This window comes from Lineus longissimus, chromosome 2, assembly GCF_910592395.1.
Source record: "Lineus longissimus chromosome 2, tnLinLong1.2, whole genome shotgun sequence".
Taxonomy (NCBI): domain Eukaryota; kingdom Metazoa; phylum Nemertea; class Pilidiophora; order Heteronemertea; family Lineidae; genus Lineus; species Lineus longissimus.
Window position 1 is genome coordinate 19,052,540 of NC_088309.1, and position 21,182 is coordinate 19,073,721.

Consider the following 21,182-nt stretch of genomic DNA (forward strand, 5'->3'; position numbering starts at 1 on the left):
ACTTGGAACAAAATTTAAGTTAGACCAACCTTCCAACCGCTAACGAAAAACACTGGAGAAGTCACCTTAGAAACAACTCACAAACACGATTTCAATTCAGACAGATCAGTTGCGTACTTGTTCACCCTCACTCGCAAAGTGCCGTTAGCTCTACATCAGTTAGCCACGTTACTAGCCAATACGTATTGATTTTTGCAACGTATGGCTGCCTGCATACTCCCGCCTTGAAATCATATGAATGACAGTGCTAGCACATGTACATTATGCTAAGAAACATGAACTGGTTTATCCATTAGCTTTTAGCTGTAGCGGAGTAAATCAATCCACGGCTAGACAGGACATGAAATCTGCATTGGTCTTGTTATGGAGATGACCATAAGAAAGCAATCGCAATATCTCACTTGCATGACGTAGGGGAAGGAGAGGCCCTAAATTCGAAAGTGATCAATGGCTAGGTTAACGAGCATGTGATCTCTATGTATCAAAGATAAACTTGAATACCATAACCATGCTTATAATATTCCTTCTGTAGGTAGCCATGCCCTTGTCATTTAGAGACTACTGCGGATCTCCTTGAGCTTGTCTGCGCCTCCTGAGACTAATAAATGAGCTCCTCCAGAAGGGATCATGACCTTGTTCGCTCCTGCAGAGGCTAACAATTTATGACCTCCTCTATAGGTAGCAAATTACCTTCTATTCTATAGTAAATTACCTTGTTTTCTCCTCCCAGAGAGGACCACCTCCAATCCATAGGAACCCATGACCTTGTTTGCTCCTCCAGAGACAACCAAACGACCACCTCCAAAGGGAACCATGACCTTGTTTGCTCCTCCAGAGACAACCAAACAACCATCACCAAAGGGAACCATGACCTTGTTTGCTCCTCCAGAGACGGCCAAACAACCACCTCCAAAGGGAACCATGACCTTGTTTGCTCCTCCAGAGACAGCCAAACGACCACCTCCAAAGGGAACCATGACCTTGTTTGCTCCTCCAGAGACAACCAAACGACCACCTCCAAAGGGAACCATGACCTTGTTTGCTCCTCCAGAGACAGCCAAACGACCACCTCCAAAGGGAACCATGACCTTGTTTGCTCGTACAGAGACAGCCAAACAACCACCGCCAAAGGGAACCATGACCTTGTTTGCTCCTCCAGAGACAGCCAAACAACCACCTCCAAAGGGAACCATGACCTTGTAATGTTTGCTCCTCCAGAGACAGCCAAACAACCACCTCCAAAGGGAACCATGACCTTGTTTGCTCCTCCAGAGACGGCCAAACAACCACCTCCAAAGGGAACCATGACCTGGTTTGCTCCTCCAGAGACAGCCAAACGACCACCTCCAAAGGGAACCATGACCTTGTTTGCTCCTCCAGAGACAGCCAAACGACCACCTCCAGAGGGAACCATGACCTTGTTTGCTCCTCCAGAGACAGCCAAACGACCACCTCCAAAGGGAACCATGACCTTGTTTGCTTCCCCAGAGACTTACAAATGATCTCTCCAGCGAACAAACCTGTAATTGCCAGCTTCATATTGATCTCATCATCTGATGCGTGACTGCATATGAAGCAAATCAGGCAAATATTCTGACATGTACAATATGAGCAAGTGATGGATCCATATATTCAGAAGCTGCGTATATCAACTTGTTTGATAAACTTGACCCTTGCCTTAATGATGATGTACTGTAAACCTCAACATTTTCACACCTATTTATTATTGCAATTCGCGAAAATTTCGGAAAAAATGTCTGTAAGTCGTCAGTTACCTAACACTTGTTTTGTCAAATTGGGTTTAAACATAATGGCAAAAAGGTGCCATTTTGGCCACTGCAGAACCTCATGAAATAAGGAGTAAGTCACAAGCGATGTGGCAGTGTCACAGTGTCAAACCCACATTGCATCCATGGATTTACGCATCCAACACAACCACCATGTATCTCTTTCTGCAATAGGATGAAATAAGGAAGAGAGCTGGCGGTGTATATCATTTGAACCCACATTGCATGGATCTACGCATCACAACCCACAACCCATCTACGCATCACCTCTTCCCGCAATGGGGTGAATGCCCGCACGACGACCCTGCACAACACCAAACACGATCAGAGATCACTCCAGGTACACTAAGAGGGATCGCAATTTATTGATTCTTGGATGAGGTGATGCTAGTGATACATGACAGCACTGTACTATAGCATGTATAGCATGCTTGTGGTAATGCTGAAATATCACGGTTCCCTTTTTCAACACCAAGACTACTGACGGCAAATAGATGCTCACAGAAATTCAAGAGGAAACAATCCCACCTTCAAATTAAAAATCACCAAAAGGGGTTGATCCCAACAGGGCCATACATGTCACCAGAGGCTTCGTCAAGGGGGAGGGATAACCATATTGTCCCTAGTAAGTGTGATACTCGGCCAAAATCTTCATGAAAAGCATGTTTTTAGTGACTTCAGACCTGCTCCCTTACGTGCCATGAAGAATAGAGAGGATTTAATAGCTAACCAACGAACACCACCCTTACCACACGGCTCTGGGGCTCTGTGGTGAACTCCCTAGGACATGTAGGACGTACAGCAAACTTTGTTACCGAAAAGGGACCGACTGTCTAGCATGCATCTCAAAAATTCCTTAGGCAGAAGGAGTAGAAATACTAGAGCTGCTGGAGAAGAAAGATGAAGGCCAGTGTCCTTTCTGATTAAAATTAGTCAGACATGTTACCTCTCAGAATATCTAAATATTGCTTAATTGTCCAACACTCAACAAATAAATACAGTTCACCATACAGAAACCATCATTAATGCATAACTGGGACTTTACCTACAACTCGTCTCGCAAACAATTAATATCATACACTTTCCCACGCTATAATCTTCAACAAATGCTTCACCCAATATCACACGATCGTTGTCGATATTCACTTCCTGCGCATAAATTGTCTGATTCAGGAACGAGAATCACCATGGTAAAATGGATAAAGTTCATCAGAGCTTTGTTTATGTTTGTTTGTGAAATACTTATTTTAATTCAGAAGTTATGAAAACCAACAACTGACAATAAAATCCATGCAGTGCCATGCAATTTATTCCACTTTAACAAAGTATGGATAGAATTTTCAAACCCTCCACCAACAAATCACATAAAATTGCATACAATCTCACTCTATGCAATTACAACACAACAATCTCAGTACAGACGTTAGTGAAACAACAACTGTTGATATAATATATTGCTTCATCATCTCAAAAACAAGCCAACAACAAATCTGGAAGTATAAGGGAGGATCTTTCCAGTCATACACAACAATGTGAATAGTACAGAATAGCATCACATGACAATTAGACACTGTTCTTAAAAGTAACATCCCTTCACTAAATTGCAGTTGGATCGGAGAGACTTTTCAGATGCAGGTCAGCAGCAAAATGAAACAGGCGGTAGCCTTGAATCAAGTTTGATCCCGCATGCAAAACCAATAAGTTACGTAAGAAATGCATCACATACCACTTCCGAGAATGTGAAAGTAGGGGTGTCTCGAAATAATGCCAGGTCAGCAACAATGATTAGTTACAAAGTTCTTGTGTAGATGGCGCTATACCTGTGTAAATTAGCAAGTACAGACAAACCTCCCAACAAGTGTGTACATGTACGTTGACAGAAAACCAAAGTCGCTCCAGGAATTCTAGGAAGGTGCATGGTGCCACCCCAGCATAATCTTGAGACACTCCACCTTTAAAAGTGACACAAATGTTGCACCCGCCAAGAGATGTTGACTAACACGAGACGAAATCAACAAACATACGTGAAGAACCATCACCCCTTTACATCATAAAGTGACATCACTCCACTAGAGATCCGTCTAGGAACACGACTAAACTGATATAACTGTGACCATAGTGACCACTAACTCATGTCATGCAATACTGAGACATACCTCCTCCTCCACTTTCCCAGTTTGAAGGAACTGAAGATTAGAAAATGTGAAACAAACTTTAGACTATGTCATTATGTAAGTAACCAAACTTGAGACCCCAAACTTGTGAAAATAAAATGCTCCCAACCTTTCCGCATTTGTAGATGCATGCAGTGAATTAATTCTTTCAAAAGACTTTGCGGAAACGATTCAGCTATGATATAGTAGCAACCTGCTCTATTACATTCATAGTAATTTCACCATTTTCTAAACCATAACTCTGTAAATAATTCAGTTTGAAAAATGCCAGGCACACACTAACAGGACTACATGTAAATGATTTAGAATCATGAAACTTTTAAACAAAAACTTCACTAGATTATCGAATCCAAAAGCATGTTGAAGTTTGTTTCTGCTTCCGATATAATGACTCAGCTGCACTCAATCAGAAGTCCAATAATGTAACGCTATGTACATTTACACTGTGTAAAGCTATGTACATTTACAACCTGCCCGCACTGTGGGTAACACTGTGTAAAGCTATGTACATTTACAACCTGCCCGCACTGTGGGTACTTTGCTAGTCTTTCTACCAGAAGGTATAAATCCTCAGATAGGAAACAAGAAAATGCAACAAAACAATACTTCCTATACTTCTCTGAACTAACCCAATCAAGTATTTTATCAACATGTTCAAAGGGAGGAGAGGTCAAGAAGGTCTGCCATATTAGCCCTCAGGAAATGCAGGATATTTTCTATTACACTGTATGCAAGTCAAACATTTAAGCTGACAAAGTATATAAACATGATGCAAAAATTTATATCATTCAGCTTTAAAAACAATGAATGAATGATTTGTTTTGATTCATAATGATGTCATTGACTCTAATGTATACTCAATGAAATGTGTTATTTATGATAATAAAAGCCTCATTGATATTGTTGTGCATTCAGTATGCCACATGGCTAATCACAGTCTTTGATAATATACCAGCATCTACCACCAAACCTATCAGTAATTTAGTCATTCATGGTTGCAACATTTTGTAATCAATATTGCCACAGGACACCTGATTTTAGGGCTCATTTGAAAGATGTCTTGCTCATCATGAGCCAGGCACTTTAGCCACTTTGCCACTGGTCTTCCTGACACTTTCTACTAATCATTATATACTTGATTACTAATTATCAAAAGTCTATTCACAAAATTGGTGTTGGGAGATGTAGGAGGGTATCTTCTAATACATGTCCATCACCACATCACCCTCAAGAAGTGATAATTTATAGCACAAAAATACTTGGATCTTTGCACTGAAGACACCACTGCTAGACAGGGCAATCAAAGGACAAGACTTTTTGAAATATTTGCATAGCCAACACAACAAACCATTCCAGGCATGAAAGAATGCTATATGTAAAATCTACTTCATGCATCAGTATACATACAGTAGAACCTCTCTATTAAGGACACCCTCGGGACTGGCAAGTGCCGTCCTTAATAGAGATGTGTCCTGACTAGAGGTCAAACTAAATGGAAACAACCAATTTGGGAGCAAAACTAGTGTCCTTAATAGAGAGCTTGTCCTTAATAGAGAGGTGTCCGCTAAGGGGGTTCCACTGTAGTTGCAAATAACCCCTCAGGCTACTATAATCATTTATGCAACAGGTGACAATTTTCCATGACATATCAAATACCAAAACAGCGATAGCAAGGAGAGCCTAGAAATAACAGAAGATTTGTCACACAGCCAAGCAAGGCCTATTCAGCCAAGGGCCTATTGTGAACTTGATAAATATTTACAACTTTCACCACAATACCTGTAACGATCCTAAGTGGCATTTAGTAGCATTTTGTGATATTCTATTGATAGAGGCGTGTGCCTTTTATGATAGAACTCAAACGGCACAAATAGTATTGAGTAGAGTATGTAATTGAGAATGAAAGACATGATATTTTCTCCGTCAATCACCACTACCATCTATCTTCTCCACTACATTGGCAGATTTAGGGGCTGGCGTATCACATCCCCCCCCCACCTTATTTCGTTGAAGCAACAATTTCTAGCTGAAACCTGCTCTCTACAGGGTATCCTAGAATGAATGTTGCCCCTTCCCCCCATCGACACTAGACCATATACAGGGTCTGCTTCTGCTAGAGAATAGAAGGCTTCGAAGAAGACGAATTAGTGCCAAAACAAATCAAATGCGCACACTCAGAACACGTCAGAAGGCCTCAGCCGACTTCGGACAATGCCTAGAGACAAGGCGCTCCTTTGTTCAAGGTGAAACGCATCACTGGTCAGCGCCAAAACTAACTTCTTCGAATTCGTCTATGCTTGTCTGGTTACCGCTAGGGTACAAAAAGTTTAAATACAGATTCGCTGATCCGTCACCCCCAATGTACAAGTGATCACTAACTGAAGCACATTCTTTGACGAAGCCATTATATGGCGCAGTTGATTGTTTGGCCATTAACATTCTTTGACAAAGTCTTTATATGCTGCCGTTGATCGCTTGTCCACTACCCCCAATGAACTTCAGGCACAGCCCCCCCCTTTGATCGAAGCACACACACCACCAACTGCCCCAACTCACCTTGTGCACTATTTAGTCTTGCTTTTTTAACTGAAAAGAGAAAAGAGAAAATACGCTGTCAATTTCAACTCGACTAAAATACACAAGAGAGAAAACATTGGCAAAAGTTGACAGAACCTCATTTGGAAATGCTTACAAAATCACATACTACAGTAACAGTATACATTGTATACACATAACACAGTAGTGGTATAGCGCACAGTACATTTACACCACGCGACCACCGACCGATGTGTCAAGCGAAGGAAACGCGCTTGAAAAAACACTGCTACCTACCGCACACGCAAAGCAAAGACATTATTTCCTTGGTTATTGTATCCAAATTTACTCCGTACACATCACATGCTAGTAATCCAAATGAGTTGTGGTTTTAAATGGAAAGTATAAGCCGATGAAAATCCAGTTGTCAACTCGGCAATCCAGTAGTCGCCATTTTGCACATAGTCATTTAAACGATGACGTCACGTCATCACCGAGTTGACCTAATTAATTATTAATTCGGAATGAAATATGCCGAAAATAGCATTACGATCTGGGAAACCCCTTGGGCAGACGCAAAGATTATGTAAACACAAGTTTATAGTGCCTTTATCGGAGATTGGAACAATCAAAGATTGGAACACAATAAAGAAGTGTTATTTACACTGTCTTGTGGACAAAATGTCAAAAAAATCAATAAAAGTAGAGATAACCCAAAAACTGTTAAAAATTAACGAGGGGTGGGGGGGGGGGGGGGGGTGGTAATAAAACTATTGAACTCTGGCATAAAATTGTGTAAAACATCGCTCGAAATGATATTTAACGGCCAATTTTCATCTTGCAGACGACACAAATTCAACAGCGTCCCTCGCGGATTTCCCTGACACTCGTTAGCCGCGTTTCCATGGATACCAGAAAATAATTTATTTTGATTTTCACTGTTGCGTGTCATCTCCGATTGGAGTTGCAAGGGCGGGTTGTTCAAAATTTCACACGGCAGCTGGTGTAAATTTAGACTCGCAGTCCATTTCGTCATCGGGTGTCTACAAAACCAAGACCCAAGACCCAAGACCCAAGACCTACAAAACCAAGACCCAAGACCCAAGATGTTGATGGGTCTTGGTTTTGTAGGTCTTGGTTTTGTAGGTCTTGGGTCTTGGGTCTTGGTTTTGTAGACACCCACACGGGTGTCTACAAAACCAAGACCTACAAAACCAAGACCCAAGACCCAAGACCCAAGACCTACAAAACCAAGACCCCCATCTACAAAACCAAGACCTACAAAACCAAGACCCCCATCTACAAAACCAAGACCTACAAAACCAAGACCCCATATACATCTCTCCTTTTTTCAGCAGGAAGTTGCAATTTATCAATAAAACAGAAGCTCCTATATAAACAAGCTCTTTGATGCTTTGTACTCAGATTCTGTTCAGAACATTTAACACTGGTTAAGCTTTTCCAAGAAAATAAGGATCTCGGGGTAAGGATATAATACAAAAGCTAAAATACCTTAAATAGTCCTCTCGAGGGTATTCGTGATAATATAGCCTAGCTTTCTAAAGGGTTAGGGTGAATGAAAAAAAAAAGGAACAGTGTAATTACTTCTTGGGCAGGTACTATGGTACTAGGTACTAGTTTGGAGTAGGTTTGTTGATGGATCTTGGTTTTGTAGATCTTGGTTTTGTAGGTGGGGGGTCTTGGTTTTGTAGGTCTTGGGTCTTGGGTCTTGGTTTTGTAGACACCCACACAGCCGTCTACAAAACCAAGACCCAAGACCTACAAAACCAAGACCCATCAACATCTTGGGTCTTGGTTTTGTAGGTCTTGGGTCTTGGGTCTTGGGTCTTGGGTCTTGGTTTTGTAACCCTTTCGTCATCCTGGTCGTCCTTCCTCTATATGGTGAGGAACGAGGCCGATCAACTGCGTCCGGAGTGTAGTGGAAACTTCGAGTAAGAAAGGTACAGGTATGTCCCCTGGAATGAGAAGACCGTATGTTCCCTAGAAAAAGCGCCCTATGGAATGATGGCACACAAGTTGGTGTAACAAGAAAGGTATATCCACTGGGAAAAGTGTCTACGGAACACAAGGTGTATGTGCAAAGAAAGGTTAGACTCCCTCAGGGCAGCCCGTCGCGTTATCCTAATTTCGTACCGGGCGACAGGGCGAGGCGGGTCCAATGCGTTCGGAGTGTAAGAAAGGTATGTTCCCTGGAGAAAGTGTCCAAGGTACAAAAGCTGGTGTAAAGAAAGGTATGTTCCCTGGAGAAAGTGTCCAAGGTACACAAGCTGGTGTAAAGAAAGGTATGTTCCCTGGAGAAAGTATCCAAGGTACAAAAGCTGGTGTAATGAAAGGTATGCTCCCTGGAGAAAGTGTCCAAGGTACACAAGCTGGTGTAAAGAAAGGTATGTTCCCTGGAGAAAGTATCCATGGAGCACAAGCTGGTGTAAAGAAAGGTATGTTCCCTGGAGAAGAGGAAAAAGTGTCCAAGTTACACAAGCTGGTGTAAAGAGAGGTATGTTCCCTGGAGGAAGAGTACATTGTGTAAAAGCTGGCGGTGATGTGTCCTGGAGAAAGTTTTCATGGTACAGAAACTAGTGTACATTGGGATGTCGCATGGAAAATGTGCACAGGTTCATTCATAAAATTAGGTTAGCATACGTGTCTTCTGTTTTGTTCTGGCTACATGTATATTTCATGCAGCATCGTATTGTTACTATTTCAATCATGAAGCATTGCCTCACCCCTCCCGCACCACCCCCGCCCTGACCTAATATGGCCCTGCCATCAGGGAAAGAAGCCATTGTGGAAGTTGTTCAAAGTAAGGGGGATTGTATATACACACTCTTTCTATTTTTCAATAATAAAAAGTACGTGGTACGTCGAGCTGAACTGTGATCACTTTAGTTTGAGTCAGAGTGTGGTTATTCAGCATCCGAGGACCTGAGGCAAACGTGTACCCGCAGTTTCGACATCCAGTTCACGCGATCGCGAGGAAAATTAGTATATATTTGGATTACTGCCAGTGGATTGCTCACATGTTAGTTTGAGTCAATGCGGATCTAACGTTAGGTAGACGGATTGATGACCTGGCAGTGAAATGTCCGGGAACGGGTCATGAAGGCTGACTAATAATTGGTCCATTCGCCGCAATCTCTTGAAGGAATATGATCGTGTTGGCAGAGCGGTAATAAAGCCTCTTACAAAAAGTATTCAAAACGTTTGGACGTCTTCTATCCGATTCCATAGTAGGCTTCGGGGTGAAACCAAAAAGAGAACCAATGGAATATGTGCGGTCACGAAATCTCAGTCTCATGTCCGTTTGTCCATGAAAACACCCTGGCTGTGCCAGCGACCATCAAGCCTGAGCTTCAAGAGCTTTCTCTCGAGCTCGGCTCTTACCGAGGCAGACGACAGAGCCGTACGCTTAGCAGACGATCCATCACACTATTGATTTTATCTGATTTCTCCTCTCAACGCTTAATCATGTTCGATAAATTGAGTCGGGAGGCTAATCCCTGTATAAAAGAGACCGCCATTTACGTCATCAACAGTGCCATTTTGTCCGCCATAATCTATCGACGAGTAAATCTTGAAATTTCGAATAAGGAGTGGTGGTCGTTTCAGGTGCAAATATTTCGATCAAAATCTTGGTCGGGTGAATTCGTAAACACGGGAGGCCTCCACTTAAGAGTTTCCCGCTGCGTCGTGACGAAACAGCGCTCGGCACAAAAGGTAACGGCAAGCGAGTTTGTTAGGACATACTGGTGGAGTCGTGCTTGACAAAGTTTTATCAAGGTGGTGACTGCCGGAAGAATCGCATGCAGTGGAAGCCCATCCTCTCCCTGAGAAAATGCATCGACGCGCACTCCTCCTTAGAAATTATCAACAAACTCAATCAATCAAGGCGATCAACACCAGACAGAAACTTTGAGACTGGCATGGCCATTCAGAATAGCGACTGACACAATAACTTTTTGCGGGATTAACTGATTCGAGCCGTCGCTTTCAGTTCATTAGCATCGGGTTCGTATTGAACATGTCATAGCCTTTAAATCAGTGAAACCTATCAATCATTGTTAATCAATCAACCTTTGTCAGTTGAAATCCAAGGTTCCCTCCTGGGGCTTGTGAGGAATGAATATTGCATAACCTCATATCAAGGGCAGTTTTGAAAACTTCCAGGGCTGAGATATTCTTAGCAGTACGTAAATCTTTAGCCCCCCCCCCCCCCCGACACAAACGGCGACTTAAATCGCTGTGACTTGTGAAAAAATCTCTCGTTTGCGTTGGTCAGCACGTGTGCCTGTGACAAGAATCAGTAATCACAGGGACCTGCCTGGTCTCCCTTTAAAATGGGTGGAATGAACTAAAAATAATTAATCAGAATTATCTCTATTTTAGATTTCGTTGACGTCATAAAAAAACTTCACATTCTTCCTATCGAACCAAGGTTTCGTCCTGAGGCATTGATTGCAGTTAAAAACGATAGTCACAATACCAGTTCAAAGCGGTGCGAACACACAACGCCATCTTTACCGACGTCACTGCGGCCATGATATTTATTATTTTGTTATATTACACTGTTTTAATTAGTGACATCCGGACAGAGTCAGTAAGATGCCCTAAAGAATGACGATCACATACAGATGCATAAGGAATTAGGTTCTGTCGTCTCATCCTGACGTCAGCCGGATCTTCTGGTCAATGCGTTTATTCGCGTCCCTATTCTGAGCTCACCCCGTCATTAAATTAATAGCTAGTCTATCCTGTTGAATAGCCCGATGACACGAGCAGGGCTTACTCATTGACCGGTAAGCGTCCTGGCGTGTCGAACCGATATTATCTTGTCTTCGATCAATAACATTAGCTATCGAACGACGATGCTGACAGCTAGCGAAATATCATCGAACTGATGACTGCAGAGTCTGCAGCTGAGAATGGAACAAATATCTACACAGGATCGATACTCAGACCAAATCATAACACCCAAACAGTTACATTCATTAATGGGGCACACTGATTAATCATTAATACATTTAATTGGTTATTGCGATTCCAAGAAAGTATGTTCCGGGTGCGGTTCAAGATTGTTACCCGGTACTATACTAATAGACCTTTGGTGAAATCGTGCTAAGAAAACAAAGTCAGAAAGCATTCAGCGCCTTCTAGCGAATCATACAGTTTCCTTTAAAAAGCTTCCCATGGAGAATTTAGGTCCGTGATTGATATGACCATGTCGCCCCTCCTCGTCCGCCCAACGTGCTCCAAGATGACGTCCGTCTCAAACTCGGAAGTCACCAGTTTCATCCATGTACATGTATGCGTCCATATTAATTATCATGTTTGTCAGTGGAGTAAGCAAAATGTCACATGTATGGAGAAGGAGGGCGGCTCCTATAATGACGCCGGTAATCTTTTTGACGACTTTATGAAAATGGCACTGTCGCAGAGGAATAGTCACAGCGAACAAAAGAGTTGATACGGAGACATTAAACCCAGAACCCTTCTTTCAGTAAGCTGACTTGCCGGTCCGGCAGAAAAAAGAACCTAGTTTCCTTCCGATAAACAATCATGCCATCTCTGAATCGATTTAAACTATGTTCGAGTTCCAGTGGTAACGTAAAGATGTCGATACCAGAAGCATGGGAGAGGGCCACTTGCAACTTCGAATCGATTCTTCCCCTAACCTCGCCGTCCCCAGTAGCCCATCCAATATTGGAATGGGAAGAGGGCTTGCAAAGAACGATATATCATGAAGTAAACTCGAAACATAGGCAACACTTCACTGGTTACCGCTCGCCTGTAAGGTTGTGAACGTTCATTTGTCACTGTTGGTCGTTTCGTCTGAGTCTCACCCGGGGAGTCTCGCTATGAGACGCAGATTTATTGGAACCAATCTGTAATTGACCAAGACTAGCCAGGGCTATCGAACGGAGAGAATTTATATGCTGTTATTGGTCCCCGAAGACAGAACGACTAGACACAGCATCTCTGGTTCTGTGAACAATTGGTTAAAGGAAACATGTGTCGAAGCGCTCGTAAATGGGTAAGGCAGGAATGAAATTTTCATTTAGAAATCCAGTGGTATCTGCATGCTCGCCAACTTCCTGGAAATAACTCCTACCTCGACCCTCACTAACATGATAAAGAAGAGTCTTGTTTTTTAGCCTTCCTATCCATACACAGCCCAATGACCGTATGCTCCTGATTTTAACCGAAACAAGGGAGCAGACGTCTGCTTCTTGGCAAAAAATATATCATTATGGAATACGCTAGGCCCCAGTGTCTTTCTTGTTGCTAAACATGGCTAAGCAGGAATGAGCTAGTCTGAAAGTTCGGGGTGTTTAGCACCGGAACGAGAGGCAATGAAACGCCATAGCATGATTTATTTGAGTCAACAATGGTCCAGGAGGCGCTGAAAGAAGCAGACGAGATGTGCTAAGGATCTCATGTCAACACAGACTGCTCGCAAATACTGGGCACCATAGCTTATTAGTTTGGTTGCAACGTGGTGCTGATTCTGGTGTTGTCATGGTGGGCGTGAGATATAGCTCAAATTTATCACATCATGTCATGTTGCGATCATATACATGTCGTGTGCCGACCGTGATAGCAAGGAGATGTGTAAAAAATGAAAGATAACCAACATTTCAGCGTTGCCACCTTGGTGCTATGGCTATATTGTAAATAATGTTGGCCATCATGTGCGGTGACGTGTTACCCACAGACTTGACTCCTCCTTTCTATACTAGACTCCCGAGGGAGTTCATCAGTCATCTTAAACGTTGTCCCCGGGAGGAACAAGGCCGATCTTCAGTCTTCCTCCGGAGAGTACTTCCAACATGAAGGCCGGGCGGATCTTTTTTATTGCAAGAACCAAGATATAGTTTTCACTTTTGGTGGTTGGGGGCAACACTTTCTCTTGGCAAAACATCTCTTTTAAATTCAGTGAGGAGTTCAGATACGATATGAAGTAGCATTTGGCTCCTGACCAGCTTCATTCAACGCACTATATATACAACACTCCTTTAACGGCGTAATGTATCTCTAACCGAACTAATATAATGATGAATCTTGCATCACTTTTTGTCATCATGGAGTGGGTCGAATTTTTCAAGCGTCCTTTGAAGATAGTGTTTCTCGTGCAAAGTCAACATGTTTATGTTACAAACAAATAAGTTAGACGAAGAAGACTTCGTAGTTCTTTACTCTTTCATTAGTTAAGAGCAATGTTTGATCAACGATCACGCAAGATTCAAAACATCAACGTTAAGTAACTTGGCAGAATGTCGAATGATGCTTGTGAAATGTGTCATCAATAGGTCAATACAATCATATGTCAGCGAAAATGGGATCAGATGTAAATGGACAGAATTAATCATGTCGAGAGCATCAGAATGGCGACTGGTTGTTGGAGATGTTGAATCAGGTTCCAGAAATACGCGTAAATAGATCGTCCCCGGATTTAATGAGTTGACTTGCAATATCGTTAGAGATGATCTGCTGTCGGCCTGTCTGCGGGTCACGTATAAAGAGTATTTCACGGTAACAGCAGTGAAACACCTTTGGTCGTTGACTGGCAGTCCCGATATATTCAAACCGTTACCTTAATTTTCTTTGCCCTAACGAAGTGAAGAGGAGAAATATACAATCAATTTAAAGCAGACCACGTAAAAGTAGAGTTTGGTCGTTCCGTCTCCCTCAGATAGGCCTACGGTACGGAGATCTGTATTGCCCGTCGCAGCAAGAACTGTCGCAGATCGCAGCAACAACAATCGCTCGTTTGAGGGGCGCTTTACTGAAACTGCATGAAACCCCATGAAACAGGCTATCCGTTTGCACGAATTCATTGCATGAGGGGACGTGCTTTCATTTCTACCCATCTAGCTCGTAGTAGCCCATAGGCCTACTCAACTGTCCCGTAGGTACCGTGTTGTCTCGAATATCAAGGACCACAATCTACAATATTTCAGTTCTTTGATTTGCCGCTAGGGTACTGTCGCTGGATGTCAGCTTGCCGACCGGGTTGGAAGGAATAAAAATGACAGATTCCTTCTTCCCATTAAAAAAATCTCCTGTCCTGCGGAGGTACATAACTTCATAAAGAAAAACATGGGGGATGGAGATGAAGCGCGCGAAATTTCGAACAAGAAATGAAGGCGATTTCCTTGTCAAGAAGAGAGGGAGACTCCGGCGGGAGACTGCCCGATAAGCTGGAAAGAAAGAAGCGGATAAGCGAAGAATATCCTTGGGGGAAGCCTTCGATCAGTGGGAGACACAGCGACTTGAATGCGGCAACCTTTCTATGACGTGTGAGGCGCAGAGATCGATGAACTGTTTTAATTCCGTCAACGTCGGGCCGGGCAATCATGGCTAAAGTTACAGCAGCTCGAAACGCTTTGTGAGAGTCCCAGCTATGGCAAGCCAAAGCGGAATTTATTCAAGACTTTAGAATTACCATTCAAGAAGTTAAATATAAGTTCAAGAAGGAAATATATGTTCAAGACTAAAATATGTTCAACCTTGAATCAAATGTTTTCAACCTTGAATAAAATATGTTCAACCTTGAATAAAATATGTTCAACCTTGAATAAAATATGTCCAACCTTGAACAAAATATATTCAACCTTGAACAAAATATATTCAAGACTCACGTGACCATATTCAAGACGCACGTGACCACAAAATTGATGACGTAGAGCGTAGAATCTGTGGTACTTCTGATGCGTTCTGTTTCACGACATGATTGATTGCCTGTATAGCCTAAACACTCAAACATGTCAAAAGACAACGAGAATCCGATACAGTGGTGTCGGCCTTCAGAATGAAAGGTGAGAGGCATTGCGCATTTTGAACCTATAATTTGCCTGATATGTATGTGAAACATGTATCGACTCTGACATTCACTCGGCATCCATGTCATGATGTGTAGGATTACAGTACATGTCAGGTGTAGGCGGCTAGGTACGTGTACAACCATGTGTCAAAACCTCGTGCGAACAATTCGAGCTCCGAAACGCAACACAAGTACCATGGGTTCGGGAAAGTCCGGACGCGGGTTCGGGAAAGTCCGTAAAGCATCAAAACATGAGCAACTACGTCATTAATTTTGTGGTCACGTGCGTCTTGAATATGGTCACGTGAGTCTTGAATATATTTTGTTCAAGGTTGAATATATTTTGTTCAAGGTTGAACATATTTTATTCAAGGTTGAAAACATTTGATTCAAGGTTGAACATATTTTAGTCTTGAACATATATTTCCTTCTTGAACTTATATTTAACTTCTTGAATGGTAATTCTAAAGTCTTGAATAAATTCCGCTTTGGCTTGCCATACCCAGCAGTGCATTGCATATAATTATTTCAATGTATAACACAGATCGGCATCAACTGCCCGGCGCCGGCATGCATGCAGTCATAGAGTATTGCCGTCAAGATCAACAGGGGATCATTTTTATTATTGATATTGCTGTTAGTTTTTTTGGTTTGGTGATGGAGGAAACTCATTACATGATTTCCTGATGACCAAGATCTCATATAAAAAGAAAACGTTGCAACCAAGGTGTTTTAGAAGTATTTCTAATGTTTACAAGGCGATTGCGATTGGATGGTACCAAGCGAAACCCCCCCCCCCCCCCGAAATTTTGCTTTCAGAAATGTGGAACAGGAGGCGCGAACGCAGGCCGGGGTGCATATCATCAAACACAGGCGGCAAATAAAAATATCGCTCAACATACAAGTATGTTGATCAATCAAAAATGCCAAGTCTGTCAATTGTTTACAATCACAATATGAATAAATAACACCGTTTGTACAACTGGCAATGAAGTACTCTCACTGTAACATACGAGGAGGAATGGAGCAAGAACTAAAAAATTTCTTGGTAGAAGCAGGGAGATTTTAAACCAGAAAGCCCCCTGGTAGAATGAGAAAGCTCGAGTTGATACTTGAGACCCAGGGCTTGGTTACGCTGGCGTTAACTAAACCTGACGTTATCTCCACAGTTACATGTATAGGTCCAAGTTAAGTTAGCGAATTGGCATCACAGTCTTGCCAACTGGCATCGCGAACATTTTGTCCGGCTTTCCTTTTGATGATTTAGAGGAATTGGAATTATCCGCCGCAAAAGCTCTCAAGATGTTCTTCAGTGCTGACGGCCACCGCTCTTCTTGGGCTAATTCGTCTGAAAGCGGCCCTCCTCCAACCCATTGAAAATGTCACCAGCGCCGAGAAATGCGATCGGTTTGAGTTTTAATGACCCAGCATCTCACGTTCGGCTTACCAGGCATCGATATCTTGGTATACACATGTTCTGGTCCCACCATGGTGACACTCAGGACCGCGGAGCAGACGGGGACGCAGGCAATTAGGTCCTTTGGGACCAGCCCGTCGGGTGGATGGTTGAAACAGTATCAACACTGACAGAGACAGATTTTCGTCAAAGGAATATGTGGCGTATGGGAATTCGCCACATGTTCAAAGTTTCCCATAATTGTCAATTCTTTTTGCCACTCTCTGTTTCACAGTGACTAAGTTATCGATAAAGACCCGAAATAAATTGTGATTCACCAGTCGGGAGCATATCTAGCAACATGACCAAGAATCAGGAGATGAGGGTGACTGACAGTGAGCTTGATGGTATTATACTCTCGGGGCAGTCCATTTCGTCATTCTATTCAGTGTCTCATAGGGTGAGGTACGAGGTCGGTCCACTGCGTCCGGAGTATAGAATGATACACGTGCCTACAGCAAGGGGAAATTGCGTCTCGAGGACAAAAAGCTGTGACTGCTGATTCTGGTCAATCCTTGTTAAATGTACCAGTTTACATGACGATGTACTTTAGTGCCTTTAATGAATGTTGCAGCTAGCCTACTTCAATCGATAAGTATTGGTACTAATTACCGGCCAGCTTCGATAAATACGCAATCAGGACACGAGTAAGGTTCAGTAAGTGTTTGATCAGTTGGCTAATTATCGTTGGTGGTTTTATTGGTGTTCGATGGAAATACAGGACAGGCCCATTCAAGATGCTCAATAGATAAGGTCATGACCACGGGTGTCGTATAGGGGCTGGCTTCTCTCTAAAGAAACATTGCAAGGACATCATTCTGTAAGCATGAGAAGACAATCACAGTCCAGTTGCATATCATGATGCAATCAGGTCACATACTCTTGCATAATAAATTAGGGATCGATCTCTTGGGACCAACGTGATGAATGCATCATCATCACAGTAAATGTACTTTCATTGCAAACTGCGGATGGTAAATGCAGATGACTTCGGCTATTACGCATCCCAATGCATCGGCTGCAGTTTTTGTGGTGTTAATTTAGTCGGTGGGTCGCTCTGGGTCCCATTTACTTTGTGATAGTCATGATATGATATATTTTGGAGGCAGTTTTTGATCAGATTGCTATATACATGTATACATCTGTCTGCATAACCTTTTTCAGTGAATCATATAGAGCCAACTGAACCCCCAGTGCAGTGCAGCAGTAATTGACTTGGACCAGAATGTTAATGAATGACTCGGGCCTGAGAACATTGATCCCACACTGAACTTCCAGCAGTATTGCCTCCTTAGCCTCCGCAAAGCTGAGCAACGTCAGTACATTGAGGGTCAAGATGATTGATCCCATCCATAGCCGAGATCCATCCAAAGATCCAGTGAAGGCTCAAGACGATACCAAAGTCATTGGACAGAGTCTGGCTCAGTCCCAGTGGATCGTAATAGAACCAGTGACCGACCAGAGTATTATTGATTTATTCCATGCGGTATATATTGGAATGTAACATCTTAGTCATAAGGGGCATTCGTCATTCTACTGTTGCTTTGTGGAAATATCCGGTTAGTTCCGTCAATGAAAGTGTAAGTCAAGAATCCCTCTAAACTGGGAACAAGGCAGGAGTTTATAGGGGTATAATTGGTGGTCAGAGGCGCAGAATGGGAACTGGGTCCGCTCTGACTTGGGGAAAAGATTGATTATTGTAGAGCCGAATGTAATATGAGACAGTAGAGACATATATCGGCGACTTTGTTGCCCATCTGGTTCCTGGCTATATGCTCCCTTAATTTATAAACGTGACCCATTGTCTGGAGACGCTTGAAATAACCCGAAGGTTTGTCATAAAATAATGGTATAATAGATAATAAGAAGAAGAGGAATATCGAAAAAAGACACCGACTGAGATTCGGATCTAACCACTCTGGACGCAGTGAACTGGTCTCGTCCTGTCGCCATGAGGAGATCCACTTAGGATGACGCAATGGACTCTCTCGGGAGTCTATTGTGCAAGAGGGTTATTGAGGTGTGTAGGAAAGTAGAAAAGGCGCTCTGCATGCTGAGGGAGAAACACCTCCTTTGTTCATAATGAGATTAAGAGCAAGTTGTTTTCAAACGGATAGCCTCTCTGAAGGAACTTGGGAAGAAAGAAGTAAAAGTTGGTAAAAGAACGCCGAATTGGAAAGTTTGGTAATGAGAGCACTGGTAACAACACCTCTCAGAGTTTGACATTGCTTCGCCCGAAAATCTGCGCGCGTCAAAAAAGTCGGCGATACCGCTGGAAGTTCAGAATGTTGTATTGGAAGGAAACAAATAAGAACGGTGAAAAAGTTATATTGAAGTCAAAATACAGTTTACGGAAGCGTCCCCATCGTTCGGCAAATTTCGCGAATGCCTGTTGGTGTATGGCGCGTGCCAACCATATATGACGATATGTATTTCCAATTCTATAAAGAAGCGGCTACTTCGCCGGGCTTTCTCTAAACTAAAGTACATATTAACCACCCACAGTAACCTGGAAAATCATCTACAACGTATGATCTGAAGTCCAGTCAATATAATATTGTGAATGACTTTTGTATGCATATTGATCTTTCTTGAGCTGAACAATATTTCAGCAAGGTTTTCAATCATTGCATGGCGTCAAACCGGAAGCAGTTTAGCAAATCATCGTCTGCTTCCCAAACCACGTTGCCGTTGCCAGGTCGCGCTTGTATCCCACATTGTGTTATTAATTACAGCATAAACAAGAATGATTTGAGATTTTTGAAATAATAGTTTAAAACAAAGTATGGGCCAAACATACTTTAGTCCCACTTACCGCGCACACAGATCATCATGTTTTCCATTGCTGCCATGATTTGGCCGCCGGGTTACCCGTCGTCAGAAAGACCTGTATTCCATTACAAATCCAGAATGAACGGGACTAATCCAAAATTGAAAATATATTCCTTACAATCGCATGTTAAGAACTAAATCAACTTTTTTTTATTCGAACGTGCGTATAGGGTGACTGAAGGCACGGATGAAGCCACGCTGGCGCGGTAGGCAGTGTTGACTGCTTTCAGTTGTAGCAGACGATCGTCCAGCCCCATGATGTAACTGTACGATTGCCGCTGTAATATCGACCAGCGCTTGACACTGCTTGATGTTTTCCTCATGGGTCCACTATTAAAGTGCACATGTAACCGTTAGTCCAATGGTAATCGAATTAATCGTCTGCATGTACATGTATGTACAGAGGGCGAGGGCACCAAGAGAGTTAGGAACGGACGCAAAACTTGAGTCAACTTTTCCGTTGTTTAATTTACCACCATCATTTAGACCACACCAAAAATAGCTGATTGCTGCTGAAGTTCCCTTATCTAAAGTCACCAATTACGTGCCGTTTGGTTCATTATACTGGCAAATATTTACTGTTGCGACAGAAACTACATTATTTCTTGAAAAACTAAGTTTCGTCTGGCTATTTGTTCAATTAAAAGTATCAAGTTAGAAAGGACGGTTCATAGTCGAGGTAACAGTAGACTATGTCCTACCCAGCTACATGTAACATAAATTCCTTTTTCTTTCAGGCGATTACAATTGGCGTTCCACCCTCTCCCTGCGATCGCTGAAGGAGGGTGCCATATCGGAGACGACATTCTAATGAATACGTCATCCAAATTAGCATCAAATTACGTTGGGAGCAGCACCGTTCGTCGGAGGTGATCGTTTGTCTCTTACTGCAAAATCGATCAGGACTCGTACCGACTTTCTAGCTGTTGACACCATAACAAGACGTCCACGAAACTAAGGGCCTTCCTTTCGGAAATAAAGGTTCGGAACCTGAAGACCAAATACATGCAGCTTGACCATTCGGGGTATAATTATGTCATCCTCCAATATCCGAATCCTGGAGATTCTCGTGTCTCATGTTTTGGAGGAGAGTCTCTTCCAAGATGGGAATTCTTAAAGGAGATTCTCATGTCTAATATGAGAGGACTGTCTCCGTGAAGTTGGGAATCCTTCCTGAAGACACTCCTACACTCGTCTCTTGAAACGAGAGGACGTACAGTCTCCTATGGGCGGTTATAACCGCAAAAAGGGACAACCCAATGCGAAGACAAAGACACACAGTGAAGCAACAACTAACAACGTCGTGGCAGGGACAAAGAACCTCGTATCAGGGACAAATAACACTGTAGCAGGGACAAAGAACATGTGAGCGAGGTCTATGTTACGTAGCATAAACAACACAATACACAGCAGAGACAACAGTGTCAAGGACAATTAGTGCATTGCAAAGACAGCAGGGGGCGCTCGCGTGTCTCTGCTGCGTATTGTGTTGTTTATGCTACGTAACATAGACCTCGCTCACATGTTCTTTGTCTCTGCTACAGTATTCCTTGTCTCTG

At 42.7% G+C, this 21,182-nt stretch overlaps 2 protein-coding genes across 2 annotated transcripts in view; one reads left to right on the forward strand and one right to left on the reverse strand.

The window, feature by feature from the left end:
• The window catches only part of LOC135482719 (protein unc-13 homolog B-like), a 220,494-nt gene extending 213,560 nt beyond the window's left edge, over positions 1–6,934 (reverse strand). Inside the window, exons 1-2 of the mRNA XM_064763021.1 lie at positions 6,794–6,934; positions 6,518–6,547 (exon numbers count right to left, since the gene is read on the reverse strand). Of these exons, the coding sequence (XP_064619091.1) occupies positions 6,518–6,547; positions 6,794–6,815 (52 nt within the window). The 5' untranslated portion in view covers positions 6,816–6,934. The remainder of the gene's footprint in view (positions 1–6,517; positions 6,548–6,793) is intronic.
• LOC135482724 (integrator complex subunit 3-like) overlaps positions 1–21,182 on the forward strand; it is a 414,475-nt gene that overhangs the window by 249,299 nt on the left and 143,994 nt on the right. The gene's annotated exons all lie outside the window — the stretch shown is intronic.